This window comes from Prunus mume, linkage group LG2 (genome assembly GCF_029339155.1).
Source record: "Prunus mume cultivar Tortuosa linkage group LG2, ASM2933915v1, whole genome shotgun sequence".
Lineage (NCBI taxonomy): Eukaryota > Viridiplantae > Streptophyta > Magnoliopsida > Rosales > Rosaceae > Prunus > Prunus mume.
In genome coordinates, this window is record NC_142699.1 from 17,063,033 (window position 1) to 17,081,246 (window position 18,214).

The window sequence follows — 18,214 nt, forward strand, 5'->3', positions numbered from 1 at the left end:
GACCCAATATTGACTTGTGGATTTTTATTATTATCTTTATTCTGGTTTGTTGAGAAAGAGAAAAGTCAAGATTAGAATGCATGATTTTCAATCAACTCCTCCTGCTTCATGCGGGTGACGAAAGCGGTGAGCAAAGAAAATTTTGTTTTTGGTTAAAAGAAGAACGGTGACATTTTACCAAAGAGCAACTAAATAAATCCTGCCATGTCGAACTTGGTTCGAATCTAAAGCAAACTAATTTAGAATAAAAATTAGAGATATTTACTGTTATACCTAATATAGGGGCTTAAATTATATATATAAAAAACTATACATGAAATGGACTTTAGAAATACACTAAAAAAAACTCATTTACAACATAACAAAAAGACTTCGAACTTTCTATAAATTACAAAACTGCCTATTTCTTCAAATAAACACAACCCAAACCTTAAAAAAAAAAAAATTCCAAAACACTCAAAATGACATCAAAATAATTTAATAATCAAAATTAAATTCAATAGGGCCAGTTGTCATTTTTTATAAATTTGTATTTTTATTATAGTTTTTTTGGTTTGTTTATAGAAATTAAATTGAGTAGAATTTTTATTTATATCACTATTGCTAAGAATGAGTATATAACTAAATATGTCCAAAAAGTCCTAGGGTCTTTAAAATTTCCATGAATAAAACAAAAGCGGGTACAAATGGCATCTGATCTGTGTCCTCTGTAAGAAAATTCAAACCAGTCGCTTACTATATAGATTTGGTTATTGCCGGCTTCTCTTTTTCACTTGCGTCTATCTTTTATTTAATTCTTCAATCTCATTATATACAAAACATTTTCATCTCATTTTTGAAGAATTTGAGCTTTTCAGTAGGTTCAACTAATTTCCTGAACATTTATAATTTTGACAAGAGAACCAACCTCGTCATTTTTGCTTGAATTAAATTATAATTAATACGGTGGGGTTGGGGTAGTAGCTTCGCCTTCAAGTTACTACCGCTACTTGGTCCTTACACATAGAAATCATAACGAGTAAAGTAATGAGAACACTTGACCATGGCGATTGAGCTCCAAAGTTTTCTTGAAATCAAATTTTGGAAAGAGACCCCATGCATGTACCTTGTTCTTATTGGATCTTTTTTGATCGAGCCCCATAGACCATAGTCCCAAGACCAGAAGTATCACTTGTACGGATGGGATGGAGGAAAGCCAGCTAGTGTGAATTGGACAATGTCAATGTCAAGGTCATGACATGAATAATCGTAACCCTATATGTGGACCGTGCAGCATCAAAGAGTAGAGAACCTTCTATTCTATATGGTGTGTATGTATCCAATATTAATTCCAAAATACATTAAACCAGTTTCGTCTTATCAAATAATAAAAAACTTGTCAATGTCACGTTTTATATTCGTATGTCTCTCATCACATGACCGGTATAGCTAGGTTTGTTTCTATCAATTATGCTATTGAGTCATGACTTGAGAAACAACCCTTCAATTTCACATGTAATACCCTTGCAATTGCAACATCTAAATCTACATTTTCCCCTCTCTCGTCTTTTTAATATTTGGAGTTCTTCAATCTTCGAGTCACACCATCAACATCAAGGAACTAGCCAAACTTGGGGTTCAAACTGTTGTACAATGTCCGCTAATTTCCTTCAAGTATTGCTCCCAAAATTATATTCTCGTGCATAGATGAGCTTTCTGCAGGTCCCACATTGGCGCACGCCATCGCTGGCTGAGATTGGATCAACGAATTCATTTCCTGATTTGTCTAAGTGTTTCTTTAGCAACGCTCTTTTTATTATTATTATTTCATTTTCTGAAAGATATGCTCAGGTATGAATTATGATTAGGACATGTCCAATATAAGCTCGAATATCGTTAATCAAACAGCGCCGAAAGTGAAAACCAGGTATGTATAATATATTATATAAGCAGAGCAAAGCTGCTTCCACCAAAAAAATAGTGAGGACATTCTTTTAAGAAATGAAAACAAAGGCTGTCATCATGTCATGCACATCAGAAGAAAAAAAAAAAGTATGTATATATATATATATATATATTAAACCCAGTAATGCACGTGGGAAGAAACAGTCAATCAAAATTATCTGATTTTGATTCATACGCTGCTAGCTAGATAGTATTCTTTGATTCACTTGCTAATCAGTCAACGTTAGTTAATGGACATCTCAAGATCCAAGTTGGGAGCAAAAACCTCCATATATGCCCCCTCTGAATCGTTGTCCTTTTTTACGGGCTTTATAATAGAACTTTCTCTAATCTTCTCTTTTAGATCTGTTCACTTTTTCTTATGACATATGTCATTTTCTCTATAGTTAAAATAATGACATTAATGCAATTAGACAATATATCTTTTGTTCCCAAATTTACCCTTATTAAATACATTAACTTTATATTTCCTTCAATTTACAACTTAACTTAAACAATTAAATTTAAAAAATAAACACTAAAAGTTCAATTAAATAAATATTTGAAAATAAAAACGAAGTATACTTCCCTTTAAAAAAACTTTCTTTGGTTCCAAAATCGTTAAAAATTATGGAATTTTTTAAAAATACATATAAATATATATTTTTTTTAAATTAATGAACATTCTAATTGATTGAAAAAGTTAAAAGATAAAAAGAAAAAAAAACCCAAACCCTAATCCATCTCTCTCTCTCTCTCCCTCACACCCAAAACCCAGTCCACTCCCTTGGCCAAAACAATGGCCCCACCCCTACCCAATCATCACCATTCCTTTCCAATCCAAAACCCCACCGTGCACTGTACTTCTCACTCTCTCTCTCTCTCTCTCTCTCTCTGCTCTCCATTCCATACTAAAAAACCCATCCCCCCTTCCCTCACCAAAAAAAGAGTAGACATATTTTTTTTCATTAAAAAAACTGACTTTAATTTTGTGGAAGATGTTAAAATTCTCCCTTAATTTTTTTTGGCATGGACTGGCTTGGCTAAAATTTTATCCTACGTTTGTTTCACCTAGTTCTGATTTTAAGTGGGATTAATTAATACGGGCCCCACTAAAAACACATTCTTAGTAAAACCCGTCTAGAGAGGAGGAACTAAGACCATCTTCAGCCATGGGCTATATCCCAAATGTAATCCTAAAATAATGCAAAACTCATCTTCATCATGAGTTAAATAAAATTTTGGCCAAATTTGGAGGCCACATTTAGCCTTTTAAGCCTCCAAAAATGTAGCTTTGGCTAAGCCAAATTCATAGTGGACCACCATGTGTTTTTCAACCACCAAACATTAAAGACTTCTCACTTCCTTTCTCAAAATAATAAAATATGAAGGACTAAAATATAGCTCTGCATGGCTCGAGATGGAAAAATTTAGTCATGCACTATTTTTTAAAAAATTAATATTTTGGGGGACTAAATTTGTAGCTCTGGACTACATTTAGCCCTATAGCTGGAGATGGCCTAACAGTCCCAACCCAAGCAACGAGCAACCAACCCCACCCAAGCTCCCCACAACCATTGAACCCCTAAGTGGCAGCCACAATCACCAGTGACGACCACCAACCACAACACCAGACACGACTACCAGCCACGACCACCAGCCACAACCACCCAAGAAGGAATAGACAAAATAGAAGAGGAAGAGGAGAGAAGAGAAAATTTTCGAAAAAAGAGAGAAGGAGAAGACATAAAAGCAAAGGAAGAAGAGAAAATTTTAGAAAAAAATAAAGAGAAAAGTAGATAGAAGAATAGGAGAGAGGATAGAGAAGAAGAAGAAGAAATAGATGCAGAGAAGAAGAAGATGAAAGAGATGTAGAGAGGAAGAAGAAGATGAAAGAATCAGAGAGGAAGACGAAGAAGAAGGGGAAAGAGAGAGAGAAGAAAAGTCAATTTTTTTTTTTTAAAAAAAAACTTACATTTCACCGTACCAAAAAAAACCTTACTTTTCAGAAAAAAATATTTTTTAAAATATTTAGTCCTAGTCCAATCAAACATACACCAAAAGCAGTACAAATGTTATCCAACTTATGAGAGGCCAAGCCCATTCAAGATAGCTTCAAGATTTAATCCAGTCCATGACAATTTATTGTACCAAACGACCTCTTAATGCCTAAATCCAAAATTAATGATAATTATTAGATAATACTACTACCTGTGGCTATGAGCCTATGACTAATCCTCTCTCCCTTATTAGCTGTTAGGCCACCGACTTTTGTGCTTTAGCAATCATCTTATTTTATCGGTTTTCTTCTGACAGCTATCAAGAGTTGTTTTATGCTTAAAGAAAAATCCATTATACCGAAAGCGATCTTTCTTTCTCTCTCTCGTCTTCTAAATTGTATAACAATTCAACAAATCCATCAGAGACGCAGTCATCAAATATAAAACAAGGAAAGAATACAATACAAGGCAACACCAAGACAGTATAAACACACTCACTTTTCTATGTACTTACAGATGGATACATGTAGTATACAACTACTAACTCAACTTCTTTGTCCCTCAAAACATAATAAACAAATCCCATATGATCAAATGATGCAAAAGTTGAGAAAGATATAGGGATTAGTCATCCCCTACTTTTCCTTTCCCACAAACAGAACTTACCAGAAAGAAAAAAAAAAGTGTCCTAATTAATTCTAACTGTCTAATAAACTAATGCTCTATGTACCTGGCACTGGAATCTGTGTTGGATCTTGCCAGCTTTGCAAGCCAGGCCTTTTCTCATATCATCACAACATACAATTGACAGGGTGGCTTCACCTCACTATCCTACACACACATAGGCTTATCATCCCCCTTTTTCCTTCAAAAGGTCTTGATGGGCGCAGCCCACAAAAAAATTTGGGCCTACATTGACACAAAACCAATAAAAAAAAAAAAAAAAAAAATTGGCAGACTTGAATTTGAAGTCCACCATGATCACCAAACAGACCATGCCATTGCCAGGAGCCTCCCTCTCCATCCAGGGAATTTCCCCCCTTGACTTTGTTGAAACTGCATAATTATATTTGCCTTCTGTATCAAGTAACATCAGAACACCATGGCATTGGTATTCTTCCTATATCTGCAGCTGTTTTAACCCGAACGGAACACCTGCATTTCCAAAGCACACAGAATATAAACTATAACAAATGCAGTTCCAATCAAATTCTAGTAGAAACTTTCAAACTTTAGAGCTGAAGGCTTGTGATTTTACCTATGAAATCTTGGATGCATAGATAGCAATTATAGGACGCTGTCTCCCGTTGTCCTCAGACGGAGTTCCACACTTCTCAGATCACGAAGATGTTCCAAAATCTCTTGGAGAAGAACTAATCCCTTATCTCCTTTCCTCAAGGAGCTAATGCAATGCTTTAGGAACTCCCTATCTGCTTCAAGCGCTTGCAGTCTCTCATAGACATGACCAACCTCCTCCTCAATGGCAAATTTCTTGTTTTCTTCTTCAAATTTTATGACGAAGTCTTGTGATGCAAAAGAATCATACCCTCCTGTATCTCCATTCAATTCCAATTCCCCATCTTCAGCTTCTGCTTCAATGGCATCAAAAAGTGGAAGAAGTCTCTTTCCCTTTGAGCCCTTGATGTTATGCTTTCCATTCATTTCTTTGGAATGGCCATTTGCAACGCCGTTTACTTCACTACTAACATCTAATTTTTCATGGTAGCCATTTCCATTCTCTGAAAGGAAATGCTTGATTGGTTTCATATTCTGAAAATGTTCTTCCTCTTCATCACTTAAGGTCAAAAGTTTCTCTTCCAATTCCTTGAGCTGGTCTAGAATGGATAACTTCTCTTCCTCAAAGCTAGCCAAAGATTCCTCCAGATACAGAACTGCATCAGTCGGGGTGTTTTGATTGCTTCCTTCTTCGCGGCTATCTTCTTCCTTGGATTCATTATTCAAATCAATAGATAGCCCATCACTATCCTCAGCATTGCTACAAGGACCGGATGAACTCCTACTTCTTGTGCTGCCATCTTTCATTCTCCTCAAAATCATCATTTTCTCTTTGACCTCATAATCCTGGACCTTCTTTCGACATATTTCCAGCTCCCTTTCAACTTCTTGCTTTTCTTTTTCCCTTTTTACCATAAGTTCATTCAATAGCTGCATAGCTTCCTGGTCGTACTCAGACTGCTCTTCCATCATTCTCTGGTACTGCAAAGCTTCCATCTGCATTGCTGCTTTTTCTTCCTGTAGCCTATTTATCATTGCCATTGTCTGGCTGGCTGCCACTGCAGAAGCACTCCTCTCTTCTTCAAGTTCTGCATATAATTCATTCAAAGCCTTCCGTTCAGCTCTCAACACTGTTTTTAATTTCTCAATAGTCATGACTCCATCACCACCTTCAATATCGCTTAGGACACTTCCATCCAATGACTCTTCTGTTCCCACTTCTCTTCTCTCAAAAAGTAGCAATTCCTTATGCAACTGATGGAGACTGTCTATAGAAGTAGGTGTATCAGGGACTTTCTCTTCCTCAATCTCATTAAATTCTGAACCTAATGAGAAATGATTTTCTTTTGCTTCCTCGCCCGTTTCAGCTGAAAAGGTTTTAAATTTTAGCAACTCTTCCTCTGCTTGTTTAGAACCTAATAATGAAAGAAAGTAAAAGATTATCAGACATGATTAGGATTCAAGATTGGGAATGTGGTGAGGGAAGAGGGTGAGGCTTACCATGATGATCACAAGCATGAAGTTTGGCACAACTTGTAGAAGGGTCTTCCTGTGCACATGGATAGGAGGAATGCAGAAATTCTTGAGCTAATTGCGTTTCATCAATCGGTTCCTGATCAGGAATTTCTGTCCCTATTGAGACCTCCGCATCAATCTCGTCGTGATGCATATAGACATCATCCTCAAAAGCTGCATACGTGGGGCAACATTAAGATTTTCTCATCCAAATTCAAGAAAGAAACAGAACCAAACACTGAATATAAATTAATTTGAACAGGAGCACAAAATTATAAGTGAAACAAATTTAACATGTGTACCTTGATGAACATCTGAACCAATGTCATCTCTTGCTATAGCTGCAGTAGATTGGCCATCATCATCATCATCATCCTCATGAGATGAGGTTTGTGTTGCCTGAGTAGTAGCAACTGGTTCATTTTCCTCCTTTGCTATACCTCCTCCTTCTCCTTGAAAGACTGAGGAGGAGCTCCTATTCTCACCCAAATCCTCTGAATCAAGAACTGAAGCCCTGCCCTCCTCCTTACTCTCATGGAATGAAAGCAATGTCACTGATTCTTCTGAACTGCGCCAACTCTCCACGACCGGTTTGGCTTGTGCCTCGAAACACATGCCAAAATCCAGTATAACATCTTCATAACTACTGTTTCCTTGGTCTTCCACCTTGTACTTTTTGTGACTTTGGTTTTCAGTGGTGGTGGGAGAATCAATCAAATCAACCAGAACCAGTCGACAATCATCTTGATCAATGTAGAACTCCAGATGCTGAGGCAGAATTTCAGGAGATAAACCCTTATCACAACCGGCCTGAATGAAAGTCTGGTGATCACGTGATTGATCATCCATTGAAACATTCAAGTTAGCCTCTTTGATGGGTTCTTGTTCTTCTATAACCCTGTCCACTTTGTCATCTTCGTTGGCAACAATTTCCTTGCAGCCATAGTCACATACAGAACAAGCAGAATGCTCCTCTGCCTCGTCTACTCTTCTTTTACAGCCTCCATTAACATCAAAAATCGTATTATCTTCCCTGTTTTCTTCGATAGCCTCTTCATCTTCATGTTGATCGATTATGAAATCCGATCTGCTTTGATCTGAGTGATCACCTTCTTCAGTTTGAGCATCAACCCCTGCTTCCATAGTCAAACTCTGTTTTTGGGTGTAATCCAAAACCTCCCAAGAAGGCTTAATTAGAATACATGGAGGGTAGAATTTATTCAACTTCATGCCACAGCAGGAGCAGTTCAAGTTTTCATCCCCATTCTCAATAACTTTTTCATCGCCACCCTGAATCAAGCCAATTTGCTTCATCCATGGAAAGAAAGCAAACTTCTTTGACCATTCTTCACAATCTGGCTGCGATGAGCAATCTTCACACATGTCTTGCGATTCAGCTAGTTTCTGGTGATTTGAGCAATAACCCAGTTTGGATATTTCATTGGCGTGTGTTTCACACACAAGATCTCTATGAGAATTCTTCTTCTTTCCGGGTTCTAAGAGATGATCAAGCCTAGAACACCAGAGGCAGGGTGTTTTAAGGCCAAAGTAATCAGCGAATTTTATAATTAGATAAGAAAACAGTGAATTGAGAAGAAGAAGGATGATCAAAATCCATTCAAGGAGAGTATAGACGAGAATAAGAGTGATCTTGTTGGTGTTTCTGTGCAACATGGTCGCAAACTTGTTGGCAGCCATTGATGAGGCTCTGTTCTTGGTATATACAGAAAGAAAGAGAGAGAGAACAAAAAGAAATATGGAGAACCAGATATGGAACTCTTCAGAGAGAGAGAGAGAGAGAGAGAGAGATCCAATAGGAAATAGTAGTAGATGAGGAAGTGGTTTTATTTAGACTGTTTGAAGGCGGTTTGAAATGGAATTTGGAAATGGCAACCAACAACAGAAGACTCAGAGCTGATAAAAAAGGAAAAAAAAAAAATGGATTGAGTCAAAGAAAATTAAAGAATGTTTTTGAAGTATTTTATCTATATAAAATACTTTTTTGACAGAATTAAGTAAAGCATTGGCAATTTGGCATTCAACAAGTAATAGATTACACAAAATGAATGATAAATGTCACTACTAGTCTTAGACAGATTGCTCTAGAAATGAAATGAGACATGGTTTCTACTTAGCTTTCTTTCATTTGTTTATCATAATTTGGGGTTTTGCAGTAAAATTCTCACTTGGTATGAAATGAATCCCAGCAGCACCGATATCTTTCTTAGGCGCCCTCTCCTTGACAGCTCCACCCATTTCTTTTGTATTTAGAATTGGGGCAACAAAAATGGGGTGGCCCATCAACCACACCATTGAGTTGCGTTGGTGGACCACTCTCAAAGTAAGGTGTGGGTCGCATTATGGATCCAGAGGCTCCACTTCATAATGCAACTCTTATCTCCCACAATGAACCTTTTTCCTACAAAAACTCTTCATTTTTTGTGTACCCGCAAGCTGTTTTTTCAAAAGTATTTTAAGTAAAAGTACTTGCCTTGCAAGTTGGCACTGCTTTCCAATTCCGCTCCATTTCTTCTCATTCTATAAACGAATAATTTCTTCTTGAAATAGATTTTCTTATCAGAATTAATTCGATACTTACCCAAAAAGTAAAAATGAAAACTAGTTTCTGTACTGTACTGTACGTAATAAAAATATCAACAGTGATGCTGCTGTGTATCAATTCCATCTTTTTGAAAGGAAGGAACCAAAACCAAGCTTGTGATTGTGAAACAGTCCAAATTGCTTTTGCTTTGGTCAAGTTTATATCATGAATTCTTAATGTTTCATCTTTGGCCCTACCAATGATATTCAGTCGATCCCGATGCTGCCAGCTACCTGCCTGCCACATGATCAGATTAGAAACCCAGTTTAACCTAGCTAGCTAGTTGCCTTTTTACTGTGGTTCTTGCAGAGTGTGTATATGAAGGCGAATAGAATGCATGCACTTGCAAACTGTCAACTTCACATAGGATATAAAAACCTGAGCACAATTATACGTTTCTTTAAAATGACTTAAAATACGAGGGCAACCGCACGGTACTAAATTGTCGTTAATCACTGTACTAAACTGTACTATATATACTCTGTACTAAACTGTTTAGAATAAAATGATTTGTTTATTACAATTACGAACAAAATATAAAGCAAAAGTTAAGTTTCTTGGTAATACTGTAAAGTCAAACTTTGTTTCAAAAGTTGATTACAAGCTTCCCTTTTCCTTTATTACTCTTTGGCTTTTAATTTTTGACCAACAAGGACAAATATTAATCTAAGATCCACAAAAGTAATTACCACAGCGTATATAGTGTCAGTATAAACAGGAAAAATACAATGTATAGAATACGTAGATAGAAGCTCAAAATTTACATCTTTGATTCTTTAAATTCTCAAAGCAATAATTAAAGATGTTCCCTAAATTCAAATCCCATAATCACATTTGTTTAGGAAGTAATTAGAATTAGTTGAAAATGCGCCAGATAGCTCCTAATGAATTCTTAAATCGTCAAAGATTTCAAATTTGACGACTTAGGCAGGCAATTAGGTAGCAGCCAGCCACACATCCCTATGTTGAAATATTTAGAGGAGGGGCCCGTGGGAATCATGTACATAACTTGCGTGGTTACAAAGACATCATCTAACGTTACGGAAGGATCTAATTATATATATTAAGTGACAAAGTATTTTGCTTAATCTTTTGCATTAATTATACAAGGGACCCATTGGCCATTGTCAATGATGATATCTCTTAATCCTCAAATTTAATTTACAAAACCTACTGTCTCTTTGGCTCTCTGTATTTTAGAGTGCTGTTATTTCCACCATCCTGTCCTATTTTCTCACTCACTTTATTTTCCTACCTATAATGTAAATTTGAAGAAATACAATCCTATTTTTCCACCCCCCATTGTTCCTAAAATACCCTTTACAAAATTAAATGAAAAAAAAGTTAATCAAACTCTCTTCTCCAAGTCACCCCCAACCTCTTCCTATCCTGTTTGAATTAAAAACGAACAGCAAACGGTGTTGATTAAGCAAACATAAGATGAAGAGTCCAAGAAGCGTCACAAACAGAAGAATTTCAGTCCTTAGAAGTCATTTTACAATTTTGAGGATAAATTTGCCTTTTAAAATTTTAAGAATAAGGTGGATGGGGAAATATGACAGGGGGTGGAAATAACAGCACTCGTATTTTATTGTGGATTGATTAGCAATTGTAATTTGTTAGTGGTGATGGAATTAAAAGAAATTAAATTGAAGGCATCTTTAAGTTTGGGTTTTTAGATCCACATATATGTAAGAGTGATCAGCTTTTGCATTTAATGAAAGGCTGATCAACAAAGAGAAAGAGGTTTGTATGTGTATGTCATCATTTGGCCCCCCAAAACTATGGCCCTACACGAAGTGGCAGAATTTGACTCTGCACTGCATGTGCTTTCATTTACAACACCTACACGGGTGCTGAAAAAACATCATACATATGATATGTATGTGTTCATACTCTGTTAGCATCCAACATATGAATGATCTTTCCAAGATTTCCAAGATTATATGCCTTTTCTGTTTACACGAACAATTACTTGATCGCTTTATAAGTTTCTGCTAATTATTCTTAGGAATATGTTGTCTGTCTGAATGAATAACCATGAAAATGTTGGTTTGGTTTGGTTCCTTTGTTCATGTTCCAACCACACATTTGAAAGATCACATAATCTTTCTTATTAAGTTTGAGCAAACATTCCAGACTTAAATATATATTCTTGGTTAATTAACCAAAGCCAAAGGTACGTGCGGTGCGATGAGAATGATATGAGTTGTAGGGTTTGTGGTTAATTAGGGCCTCGGATCCTATGATTAACAACACAAGAAAGCAAATAATAATTTAGCTAGGTAAAACGCAACAGCTGTGCACACACAAATCATGGGATACCACTCGCAAGTGTTAAACAAAGAAGAAAAGGAGGAAAAGAAAAGAAAGGGAATCAACATAAATGGGAGTGTATTTTGTTGTGTTTGGGGTTGTGATGGTAATGATGGTGTGTTTGAGTGTGTTTCAAAATGTGGGACAGTTTGTATGGCCCCCTACCCTACCCTTCTCTGTTTTTCTTTTGCTTTTGTGCAGCCTGCTCTGCTGCAAGCTCTCTTTCACCCTCTCCCTTCCCTTAATTTCTTTCTCCTTTATAACTTTCTGCCCTTAAATTCTTTGGCTTTTATTAATTCCCCACACGCGGCGCTCATAATGCAGATTCCAAATCAAACTATGCTGCTAAGTGGTGGGTTAACTTATGCTCCTGCTGCTTGCTTATAGTATTAAGCATGCAGATGCACAAGAAGAACTAATGAGATAATATAATATCACAAGCCACTTTCTTTACACACGTTTCATCTTTCATGCGCACTATTAAGTCATTGTAGACATCGTGAGCCTGCATGCCCAAAATTTACATATCTTGGACTACTTACTTGAGACAAAAGTAAACATCAACTGGTTTTGATAACGTTATTGATTTTTGGACAAATCCTTATCCAAAAAAGAAAAAAACAAAACAAAACGAAGTTCATTGAATTATGATTCTTTAATTTGGACACTACTTGCATAGTCCGTCATCAGGGTCAGCCAGCAGCATCAGGACCAACCATGAATCTGCTAAATTGAGAATAAAGAAACTCAAAAGGATTCAAGGGGACATGACATTAGGCATCCAACCAAAACCAAAAGCCAAAAGTAAGTAGACCAATTAATACATTGAAAGCCGCCCGGTAACATACCACCCTCCCCTCTGTCCCTCTCTGCTAACTTGTTTTACAACAAATTCCAAGCAGCCCCCATTTCCCATAGGCCCTACCTATTGTAGGGTTTCTTGACTCCTCAAAACTTAAATTTAAATCAAATCCAAATGGTGTCATTGGTTTTGCTTTTCCTTTTTCCATGGAAATAGAATGGAATGAACATACAAAGGAGCCCTATTATGCCCGTTTGCACAAACGGAGCAAAATTATGGGTCAAGTTGTTCCCTGGCCACCTGATGATGATTAAATACAAGGATATGGATGGCCTGTTTGATAAATATTTATCCCTTTTCTTATCCAAATTTCCATTCCAGAAATTGTTAAAGCATCACATACATACATACACTATCCCATGCACGAGAGAGGAGAATGTCAAAAATTACATAACCTTTTCTTTTGATAAAACAAAATTACAAGAATTTCTAAAACGTACCAACTAATTATTACATTCTTCGCTATTCACTCGTCGACTTTTACACCAAACTTATGTTCATTCCGAACAATACCAAAACCCATAACCCACTTTGCTATACTCACCAAAATACACCAAAACCAACCAGCTTCATCGTGTGGATCAACACTTTCTTTTCTTCTTATGTATATAAATCATCAAGCGCATATGTCAATCACAGCAGGCCTGTGCTTCCAAATGGGTTGCTAGTTTGTGGGTGAGGAGCAGGAGGATGTGCAGGAAATGCCCCAAACCCGGTGTCACCAAAAGGATTTGTTGGCCCCATCATCACATTCTGCTGCTGCGGCTGGTAGGTTGGTTGGAAAGGACCAAACGGGTTGGACTGTTGTTGAGCCATTGCAGCCATTTGAACTCCAGGTGGGGGAGCAACATTGTTTGACAAAGCAAATGGGTCTTGGACCTCAAACGGATTCGGGGCCGGTGCTCCATAAACAGGTTGCTGAGCAGCCCTATATGCTCCTTCATCGTATAAGCTGTTCAGAGTAAGTGAGTCTAACCCACCAGCCTGACAGACAGAAAACATGAATTAATCAGATTGCAAGCCCTTATCAAATAGTGAGAAGATATATCTGTACTTCATATGGTTAGAGACATGTATTTTTTTTTTAATTACAATGATCATGGACACCGAAATAATGAAGGATAAAAACCGAAAATTTTAAATGAATGGGATGGGATGGGCCTACCAATTGCCTCTCGTTAACTGATGAAATGTTGTTACTTGGAGTGGTAACCAGGGCAAGTTCCCATCCAGTAGGATCAAAATCTTTTGGCTGCACGGCACTAGAATTGAATGTTGGAGCTGCATCTGCAAATAAAAGTGGGAGAAAATACAAGCAACCAGAGTCAGATGTCAGGGTGGCATTATTTGAAAAGTGAAGAGAAATAATGAAAAAAATGTTACCAGTTTCAGATGAAACTATGGCTAAAGCCAAAGCATTTCTTTCCTCCATCACAGATACATCAGCTGCAGTATAATCCAATCCCTGAACCCACAAAAGGAGATTTATTGGGGCGAACAAATTGGAAAAACAGATAATGAGTAAGAAGCTTTGCAGAATAAAAAGAAACAAAAACAGAGTAAAAGCTTAAAAGAAAGAAGAACTGATAATGTACCAGTAAATCTCCTGTGTCCTGGCTACTTTGAGGGGGAGGAGGTGGCGGTGGGGAAGGAGTTGCAGTCTCAACATTTGACACAGGTACAATGTCTAGAGGTGCTGGCTCAGATTCATCACTAGATAACTTTGTGTCTTCAGAAGGCTCTTCTGGTCTATATGTCAACTGAAGCTGTTCACAACGACCAGATATTAATTATCTATATCAAAAGAAATTTCCATTGATAAACGAACTTAAGTGGTCAAAAACCAGAACACTAGAAAATATACTTAAGTGGTCAAAACATAAGTCAAAGATGATAAAATTGAAATAGTTTTTGGCGATAAGGTATCTCTGATCAGGCAAAGAAGAAAAAGAAAAAGAAAGAATACCAACCAATGGCTCATGTGGAACTGAAACAGCCCGTGGTGCCTCTCTTATATACTCTTCCATTGTTGTGAGGAAGGATTGCGGAGGCTGAAAAAGTGAAAACAAAGTACTTAGTATAAACTGAGAAACTTGCAAAAAAGGAATTCAAACAAATACATTGGATCCCTGTAAGACCTCTCTCAAAACGGGAAACTGGAAATTCCTTGCAAGTTCCAATCCTTTGCAAACTTCATAAAAATCAGAGAGACCTGCAGCCTGCATCAAAGACCAAAGATGTCTTTAATAGAGCAGCATTAGTCTAAGCCACTTGACCTTAGATCATCAATAACTGATGCTGCTATAGCAATCAATAAAAATAATCAACTCATAAGTGAGACCAAAATTATTGCAGATCTTAACCTGCTGACCAGCTCGTTTATAAACATCAAGGGCTTTAACTGCTTCATGTCTTGGCATCTCAAAAAACTGCAACAAAAGCAGACTTCTTACAGCAGGCAAATTCGAGAAACAAATAGCAATTGTTAACATAGTATTTGCATGAATGATATAACTGATTTACCTTATCAACAAGATTTATAATTCCATCATTGACAGCACAATAAATTTTAAAGCTCTCTTTCAGCACCTGAAAATACAGAGTAAAAGAGGTAAGATTTAAAATCAAATATAGCCCTTTGTCTGTTATTTGTTAAACTGGCTTTAACAGCTTAATGACTAAAGCTCTCTTTTTGATACTCCATTAACAATCTAAAAAACATTTTCAAATCTGGGAGAAAATAAAACAAAACTGGACTTGCAGGTCATACCAGGGCCAGCGCATACTGTATAACGTAGTTGGCGACAGCTGCTCCTTCTGGCTGTAAATTCAGAAAGCAACATAAATTATTTTGCACAAATATATTAATAGGATAAAAACAAGATTTGTACACATGTTTGGATGAAAAAGATAAATAGCAAGTTCCCGATATGCTACCCGGCAACCAATAAGGTGATACAGCAGCTGTTGTAGAGCAGGCAACTGCTCCAAGAGTTCCTCGCTATCTAATTCTCGGGTTCTACTGTAACCCTGTAAGTATTTAAGAAAAGAAAAGGAAATATATGGTGAACTGTAAGAAATAACGATCATTTTGTAAGGAAAAAGAAAACATCTGAACCTAGGAGTCATCATCTAATCCTAATTAGTAATGGACTCTGGAAAAAATAAAGGTTTATGAGACAACTTAAAAGTTGATAATTAATAAACAGAGAAAAATTTGAAGGTAATGCAAAATCATATTCTACTTTTGAATTCATATTTGTCACTCGGTTGTTCTTTCTATATATTAAAAAAAAAAAAAAAAAAAAAAAAACTGCTATAGTGCTTTGTGCTTATTATCAAGAAAAGGTATGACGAGTTATTTGGTAAGTACCTTCTCCTGCCCCTGGGCAGGCCTTGGAAGACGTTCAGCTTCAATGTCATACTTCAGAACCCTAAAGCATTCAAGTCGTTCCTCCAAAAACAATGCATAAGTACGCACCCAGGCAGAGCAATCCCAAGCTGCAGAGGAGGAAAAGCAATGTCATAATCATCAATTAGTTACTGTTAAGCTATAGATATGTTTGTGTTCAAAATCATCATGTTTTGGTAAAAGATGTGTTTGTGTTTCTTCAATTTGGAATTCAAAAGCAATGTCATAATTTCAAGTACTGCAACTCATAGCTCGTAATGACAGGGAGATGAGAAGGGCAAAGAATGAGAGAGATTTAAGGCGTTAAAATTCACCAATAGGACTGGAATCGTCTTTGAAATTAGAAAGCTGGAGAATTCGTCCTCTCTGAGAGAAATTTAGAAGTTCTTCTCTGAAAGTAGGATCACCCTCCCGCAAAGTCCTATGGATAACTATCAATGTTTTTAAAGCCACCTGCCAATGCCAAACACAGAAATGATACATGCAAGTTTAGCAGGAAAGAATAAATATATACACACACATAAGCATATTTATCCATAAGAAAATGATAAGCCATATACTGCTAAAAGGAAAACGTCAAATAAGTGTTATTTCATCTCATGCAGTTGGCTTCACGATGCTAATGCTGAGAAGAATTCAGTTTTTGAGACAGAATTGAACCAGATGAGTAGAAGACCATGATAGAGTTCACAAATGCTTAAACAAAACTTCAGATCTTTCATAAATCGCAACTATGCACACACAAAACGCAGTACATATGAACTTTGTCTCATCAATTAGTCTAGTGAAAGAAATGGAAACTAAGGAGAGGATCAACAACTGGTAAATATGTCAGAGCCTAAGGTCAGTCTTTAACTGTAATGTCATTGTCTAACACTACAATAGCATGCATTGAGTAACTTAGGCACATCTATGTGGTTTAACAAAGCAACCAAGTACAAGTCCGAGCAAATCCAAATGATATCAACAGAAACGCGCACACACATAGAGAACCTCATATGGTATGGCATGTTAAACAACAATATTAAGCAAAACCCAATTGAAATTCAAAAGAAGAAAAAAAATCATTTAAGTCCAATAAACGTCCAATACAAAATTGAAAAGTATCGCATTGCAATTGAATGGATAAGCAGCATACCGTCCAATTATGGGTCTTGTTTAATCTTCTTGAAAGAGCATGAATGCAATAAGCAACATCCGCTCGTGGCCTAATTGCCGATGTGGCAATCAGGATTTCTGCATCCAATACACCCCCAAAAAAAGAATCAATATTTCGCTTAAAAATCAACGACCCATTTGATAAATGAAACGAACAAAAGAATGGATCTGAAAATCAGAAATAGAAAAGAAAAGAAAGAACTGACTTCTGAGATGTCTCTCCTTGGGCGGGCACTCGACGTGGTTAGTGGCTTTGACTATAGCAACATCCAAATCCTATTCTTAGAACACAGAATCCAAAATCAAAATCCAATTTAGATAACAAAAATCTAAGTTTTTATATATAAATAAATTAGATAAAAAGAAAGGAATGTTACCGCGTAATCGCTGTTGACGTGGGCAAGGCCGACTTTGGTGGTGTCTTTGAGAGCCCCGTAGGCTTTTCTCCACGTCTGAAGCGTCCCCATTTCTCTACTACTATACCCAAACTGCTTCGCCGCTCAGATCGCGGTCTTTCTTTCTCTCTCTCTAGAAGAATGCACTGACCTGGCTTTCAGACCTTGTTTCTCTCTTTTTCTCTCTCTCCCTGTGGCTCCGATGCTTTGGGGACGAGAGAGGAAAGCGAAGGACTCGATGGAATGCGATGGAAAGAATTCAAGAAAGACAGCCTGCAAAGTAGAAGAGAAGAGACGCACTCATACGGCGTCGTCTTTTATTCGAGTTTTTCCGTTTTATTCTTGGCCTTATTTTTTTGAGGAGATGAGTGTTTTTTCCTTTTTTGCCTTTTTTGGGTTTTATGAAATTATGAAAGAGGGGCGTTGGCTTTTGGCGGCCCCCTGCCTGCTTCGGTTCGGTGTGTGCGTCATCATTCACATATAATATAATTAGTGTCCCACTTTTACCGCAATTACAAGTAACGAATATATACTTTTATTATAATTAGTGTCTAATAGCATGCATATATATTTTTGTTTATCTCAATGCACATTTACCACAATATTATTTTTATCATAGGCTTTCTATTATCAAGTAGTTCCAACTTTTATCTGATTCAGTCAACTTGTATCAAGTCGTGAATGCGCCTTTTATTTATTTATTTATTTAATAAGAATTAACGCATGAATGATGAGACCCGGACTGAGTGCATATGATCCAACTCATGTATTATATTGTAATTTGTAACAAATTAT

The 18,214-nt window shown here is 36.8% G+C and overlaps 2 protein-coding genes across 2 annotated transcripts; both read right to left on the reverse strand.

The window, feature by feature from the left end:
• Positions 1 to 4,338: 4,338 nt before the first annotated feature.
• Positions 4,339 to 9,042, reverse strand: LOC103321416 (myosin-binding protein (Protein of unknown function, DUF593)). Its single transcript, XM_016791536.2, has 4 exons — positions 6,977 to 9,042; positions 6,660 to 6,848; positions 5,182 to 6,574; positions 4,339 to 5,078 (listed from the first exon to the last, which is right to left on the reverse strand). The coding sequence occupies exons 1-3, from the start codon at positions 8,370 to 8,372 to the stop codon at positions 5,211 to 5,213; spliced, it is 2,949 nt and encodes a 982-aa protein (XP_016647022.2). The 5' UTR covers positions 8,373 to 9,042; the 3' UTR covers positions 4,339 to 5,078; positions 5,182 to 5,210.
• Positions 9,043 to 12,831: 3,789 nt separating this feature from the next.
• LOC103321415 (ENTH/ANTH/VHS superfamily protein) lies at positions 12,832 to 17,815 on the reverse strand. The gene is made up of 15 exons (XM_008223211.2): positions 17,402 to 17,815; positions 17,231 to 17,300; positions 17,005 to 17,102; positions 16,181 to 16,319; positions 15,828 to 15,955; positions 15,392 to 15,484; positions 15,225 to 15,275; positions 14,978 to 15,043; positions 14,818 to 14,883; positions 14,593 to 14,673; positions 14,425 to 14,505; positions 14,050 to 14,220; positions 13,838 to 13,919; positions 13,620 to 13,741; positions 12,832 to 13,438 (listed from the first exon to the last, which is right to left on the reverse strand). Exons 1-15 carry the CDS (start codon positions 17,489 to 17,491, stop codon positions 13,088 to 13,090), a joined length of 1,689 nt encoding a protein of 562 aa, XP_008221433.1. The 5' UTR covers positions 17,492 to 17,815; the 3' UTR covers positions 12,832 to 13,087.
• Positions 17,816 to 18,214: the final 399 nt, after the last annotated feature.